General features: G+C 56.9%; 1 protein-coding gene across 4 annotated transcripts in view; it reads left to right on the forward strand.

The window, feature by feature from the left end:
- LOC144488534 (uncharacterized) overlaps window positions 1-5,923 on the forward strand; it is a 48,779-nt gene extending 42,856 nt beyond the window's left edge. For 3 of the 4 annotated variants that reach the window (XM_078206588.1, XM_078206592.1, XM_078206590.1), the window contains 3 exons: window positions 1,020-1,256; window positions 1,894-3,162; window positions 5,799-5,923. In XM_078206588.1, coding sequence (XP_078062714.1) covers window positions 1,020-1,256; window positions 1,894-3,162; window positions 5,799-5,807 — 1,515 coding nt within the window. In that variant the 3' untranslated portion in view covers window positions 5,808-5,923. The remainder of the gene's footprint in view (window positions 1-1,019; window positions 1,257-1,893; window positions 3,163-5,798) is intronic. The other variant, XM_078206589.1, reaches the window with a different exon arrangement.
- Window positions 5,924-6,000: the final 77 nt, after the last annotated feature.

Below are 6,000 nucleotides of genomic sequence, written 5' to 3' on the forward strand. Positions count from 1 at the left end.
CTATTTTGTTTCTGGGGCACAGAACATAGATTCCGCCACTTTAGATTTGACATTATTAATGATCGCAATCACCATATTTCTATATATCTGATCAGATAATTACACAAGGGGAGGTCATTGAGGGTCACCCTGCGTTAAATATGTGACACTCTCTAATAAATCCAATTGGGGGGGTTCAGGAGAAACGTGTGCACCCAGAGACTTGGGGGAGAATGTGGGACTCGCTCCCATGGGAGGAGTGGGGGAGAATGTGGGATTCGCTCCCATGGGGATGTGGGGGAGAATGTGGGACTCGCTCCCACAGGGAGTGGGGGAGAATGTGGGACTCGCTCCCACGGGGATGTGGGGGAGAATGTGGGACTCGCTCCCACAGGGAGTGGGGGAGAATGTGGGACTCGCTCCCATGGGGATGTGGGGGAGAATGTGGGACTCGCTCCCACGGGGATGTGGGGGAGAATGTGGGACTCGCTCCCACGGGGATGTGGGGGAGAATGTGGGACTCGCTCCCACAGGGGGAGTGGGGGAGAATGTGGGACTCGCTCTCACGGGGGGAGTGGGGGAGAATGTGGGACTCGCTCCCACGGGGGGAGTGGGGGAGAATGTGGGACTCGCTCCCCATGGGGGAGTGGGGGAGAATGTGGGACTCGCTCCCACAGGGGAGTGGGGGAGAATGTGGGACTCGCTCCCACAGGGGAGTGGGGGAGAATGTGGGACTCGCTCCCACAGGGGAGTGGGGGAGAATGTGGGACTCGCTCCCACAGGGGAGTGGGGGAGAATGTGGGACTCGCTCCCACGGGGGTAATTGGGAAAATGTCAGACTCGCTCCCATGTTGAGTGGGGGAAAATGTGGGACTCGCTCCCACTGGGATTGGGGGAGAATGTGGGATGAAGGAGATGGTGGGAGGGTGGGATGTGGTTTGTGTGGTGTAGGAACACCAGCACAGAGCAGAGGGGCCGAATGGCCTGTCTCTGGGATGTAGACTTGGTGATGTGCGGTTGAACCTTGTCCCTGTTCCCAGGTTCCGGATAAACATTACCAGGATATCGACAGGATCCGAAGACAGAAGATGAACGCCTGCGAGGCCGGTGGAGGAGGAGTCACTGCCGGTGACATTCCCAACGTGCCGGAGGATGGAGCAGGATTGACCTGGTCACCGGGAACGCCGACCTTTGACCCCATGGCCATGCTCGATGCCCGTTCCTCGTCCGTGGAAGGGTCAGCGAAGGTCAAAGTGGCAGAGGCCACCCATCAGGAGGTGAGTTCATGGGGCCTGGAGGAACAGGCCGGGCTCACCAGTTCTGGAGGAGCAGGCCGGGCTCACGGCGCCTGGAGGAACAGGCCGGGGTTACGGGGCCTGTACAAACAGGCCGGGGTCACGGGGCCTGTACAAACAGGCCGGGGTCACGGGGCCTGTACAAACAGGCCGGGGTCACGGGGCCTGTACAAACAGGCCGGGATCACGGGGCCTGTACAAACAGGCCGGGGTCACAGGGCCTGTACAAACAGACCGGGGTCACGGGGCCTGTACAAACAGGCCGGGGTCACGGGGCCTGTTCAAACAGGCCGGGGTCACGGGGCCTGTTCAAACAGGCCGGGGTCACGGGGCCTGTTCAAACAGGCCGGGGTCACGGGGCCTGTTCAAACAGGCCGGGGTCACGGGGCCTGTAGAAACAGGCCGAGGTCACGGGGCCTGTAGGAACAGACCGAGGTCACGGGGCCTGCACAAACAGGCCGAGGTCACGGGGCCTGTAGGAACAGGCCGAGGTCACGGGGCCTGTACAAACAGGCCGGGGTCACGGGGCCTGTACAAACAGGCCGGGGTCAGGAGTCCTGTAGGGACAGGCTGGGGTCAGGAGGCTGTAGGTTCCTAACCTGTTTCTTTTCCCCCTTAGCAGATCCTTGAAGGCCGAACCTTGGTGAGAAATGCCTCGAACAAGGATCTGAGCTCCCGCCCCACGGAGACGGTGACGTACACCAAGGTCAACAAGACGCACGTCTACACAGAGCCTGGGCCCAGGCCTTGCGGCAACGTGGACAGGACGCACACCTACGCTGAACCCACCCAGGCCCCGCTCTACGCTGACCCTAACGACAAGATCGTCTTGTACACTGCGTCTCAGGACCTGCTGCCCAGGGCCCGTGGGCACCAGTGCCACCACGTGTACTCGGAGCTGGATCCCAAGCTGGCCGGGCGTGGCAACCTGTACTGTCCTGCCCCTACCAAGAGCTCTGCCGTGACCCCCGACCTCCCACCCCGGCAACCAGCAGACAACCCCCGGGGGGAGATGATGCCCAGCGCCCCTCCCAGGTGGCCCACTCCTCCCCTCGTCCCACCCGGTGTTCAGCCCACCTACGCCCAGCCTGCCCGCCGGGGCCCACCCGCCGCCCGGGGCCTTGCCGGGGACGCATTCGAACTGGACAACACAGATTATGGAGTCTTGCCGAGGCCTGCTGCCTGCAGGCCGGAGCCAGCAGTGAGGCCTGGTCTTGAAGGGAGGCCTGGTCCAGGAATGAGGCCTGTTCCTGAAGTGAGGCCAGAGACAGCACTGAGGTCTTGTCCAGAAACAAGACCTGGTCCAGAAACATGGCCTGGTCCTGAAGGGAGGCCTAGTCAAGAAACAAGGCCTGTTCTAATGCCAAAGCCTGGTCCAGAAACCAGGCTTGTTCCAGAAACGAGGCCTCGACAAGAAATGAGGCCTCTTCCAGTGCCCAGGCTTGGTTTAACACCAAGGCCTGGTTCAGAAATGAGGCCTGTTCCTGAAGTGAAGCCGGAGACAGAACTGAGGGCTTGCCCAGAAATGAGGCCTAGTCAAGAAACGAGGCTTGTTTCAGAAACTAGGCCTGTTCCAGTGCCAAGGCCTGGTCCAGAAACGAGGCCTGTTCTAATGCCAAGGACTGTTTCCGAAGCTAGGCCTATTCTAACGCCAAGGACTGTTCCAAGGCCTGATCCAACCCCAAGGCCTGTTCCAAGGCCTGATCCAACTCCAAGGCCTGCTCCAATGCCGAGGCCTATTCCAGAAGCTAGACCTGCTCCAACACCGAGGCCTAATCACACCACGCTGGTGCCTGCACTGATCCAGCCTGAGAATCTCTACGAACGGGTTCCAGAGGAATATCTGAGACCGCCGCCCTTTGCGCCCAGCAGACCAACATACAGGAGGGTAAGAGTTACCCCTGCCACCCCCACTTGTGCTACACCTTTGGCAGGGAAGGATATCGTGTCAGAGTGGGGGTTGGTGGGGGGGGAATTGCAGTTGCTGGAGTGGGTAGGGCCATTCCTCAACTTCTGGTTTCACTTCAATCCCAAATCTCCTCGTGTGGAGGTGCCAGGGAGGGCCAAGGGGTGAGGGGAGCATGGCCGAGATTGTCTGTTGGTTCAGGATGGAGAAATGGGGAGCTGGTGAGGTGGGGCGGGTTCACTTAACCAACAGCATCCCTTCCCAGGACTGGCCCATGCCCAGTGCCAAGCTCTGTGCGGAAACTTGGGGTGACCCATGAGGCCTGGGGAGGGAGTGTAAGATCCACAGTGTTACACTGGGGCCTAGTGTGATCTATAGAGCCTGGGGAGGGAGTGTGAGATTCACAGTACCATCCTGAGGCCTAACATGGCCAATGGAGCCTAGGGAGGGAGATTCACAGTGCTACACTGGTGTCTAGTATGACCTTTAGAGTCTGGGGTTAGAGTGAGTGATGCTCAACACTAAACTGGGGCCCAGTGTGACCTATAGAGCTTGGGTTAGAGTGAGCAATGCCCAACACTAACCTGGGGCCTAGTGTGACCTATAGAGCCTGGGGACGGTGTGACCGATGTGCAACACTAAACTGGGGCCTAGTGTGGCCCATAGAGACTGGGGTTAGAGTGAGTGATGCCCAACACTAATCTGGGGCCTAGTGTGACCTATAGAGCCTGGGGAGAGAGTGAGCAATGCCCAACACTAAACTGGGGCCTAGTGTGACCTATAGAGCCTGCGGAGAGAGTGAGCAATGCCCAAAACTAAATTGGGGCCGAGTGTGACCCATAGAGCCTGGGATTAGAGTGAGTGAAGCCCAACACTAAACTGGGGCCTAGTGTGACCTATAGAGCCTGGGGTTAGAGTGAGCGATGCCCAACATTGAACTGGGGCCTAGTGTGGCCCATAGAGCCCGGGGTTAGAGTGAGTGATGCCCAACACTAAACTGGGGCCTAGTGTGACCTATAGAGCCTGGGGTTAGAGTGAGCGATGCCCAACACTAAACAGGGCCTAGTGTGACCTATAGAGCCTGGGGTTAGAGTGAGCGATGCCCAACATTGAACTGGGGACTAGTATGGCCCATAGAGCCTGGGGTTGGAGTGAGCAATGCCCAACACTAAACTGTGGCCTAGTGTGACCTATAGAACCTGGGGAGGGAGTGTGTGATTCACAGTGCTACACTGGTGTCTAGTGTGACCTATAAAGCCTGGCGTTAGAGTGAGTGCTGCCCAATATTGAACTGGGGCTTAGTGTGACCTATAGAGCTTGGGGAGCGAGTGAGCGATGCCCAACATTGAACTGGGGCCTAGTGTGGCCTATGGAGCCTGCAGATATAGAGTGAGCACTGGAAAATCTCAGCAAGTCTGGCGGCATCTGTAAGGAGAGAAAAGAGCTGACATTTAGAGTCCAGGTGACCCTTTGTCAAAGCTTTGACAAAGTGTTGTCTGGATCGAAATGTCAGCTCTTTTTTCTCCTTACAGATGCTGCCAGATTTGCTGAGATTTTCCATCGTTTTCTCTTTTGGTTTCAGATTCCAGCAACCACAGTAATTTGCTTGATATAGAGTGAGCAATACCCAACATTGAACTGGGGCCTAGTGTGATCTATAGAGCCTGGGGTTAGATCGAGCTATGCCCAACACTAAACTGGGGCCTAGTGTGATCTATAGAGCCTGGGGTTAGATTGAGCGATGCCCAACACTGAACTGGAGCCTAGTGTGACCTACAGAGGCTGGGGAAAGAGTGACCGATGTGCAACACTAAACCGGTGCCTAGTCTGACCTATAGAGCTTGGATATAGAGTGAGCGATACCCAACATTAAACTGGGGCCTAGTGTGACCTATGGAGCCTGGGGTTAGAGTGAGCGATGCCCAACATTGAACTGGGGCCTGGTGTGACCTATAGAGCCTGGGGAGAGAGTGAGCGATGTCCAAGACTAAACTGGGGCCTAGTGTGGCCCATTGAGCCTGAGGTAAGAGTGAGCAATACCCAACATTGAACTGGGGCCTGGTGTGACCAAATGAGCCTGGGGAGAGAGTGAGCAATGCCCAATACTAAACTGGGGCCTAGTGTGACCTATAGAGCCTGGGGTTAGAGTGAGTGATGCCCAACACTAAACTGGGGCCTAGTATGGCCTATAGAGCCTGGGGAGAGAGTGAGCGATGCCCAATATTAAACTGGGGCCTAGTGTGACCTATAAAGCCTGGGGTTAGAGTGAGCGATACCAACACTAAACTGGGGCCTAGTGTGACCTATAGAGCCTGGGGATAGAGTGACCGATACCCAACACTAAATGGGCCTTGCACAGTTGGTGTGTGCCTTAAGCACTGTGGTAGTTTGTGGCCAATAAGACCACAGAATCAATCCGTAGAGGTGGCAGCAAAGAGACAGATCCAAGCCCCAGTTTGGTGGGGTCAGTCCCAGAGACCGGGACTCCCCCCTCCCCTCCCCTCCCCCGGTGCCTCACTCAGTGTCTGGTGGAGACAGGCTCAAGCAGACAATGTTTGACAGGTCAGGGTGACAGCAATGTAGCATCACTAACACAACCCCTTCCTGCTTCTTCCCAGGACCTCTGAGAGTGTCGTACAGGTGGACACGCTAACACGGACCCTGCCAGGTAAATATTACATCAGCATTACTGCTCAGGATAAGGGCACATTTCACAGCTTCCAGAACAGCAATAGAGACACAGAGAGAGCGAGAGAGAGAGACAGAGAGACAGACAGAGAGAGAGACAGAGAGAGAGAGAGAGAGACAGACAGAGAGAGA

This window comes from Mustelus asterias, unplaced genomic scaffold (genome assembly GCF_964213995.1).
Source record: "Mustelus asterias unplaced genomic scaffold, sMusAst1.hap1.1 HAP1_SCAFFOLD_1640, whole genome shotgun sequence".
NCBI classification, from domain to species: domain Eukaryota; kingdom Metazoa; phylum Chordata; class Chondrichthyes; order Carcharhiniformes; family Triakidae; genus Mustelus; species Mustelus asterias.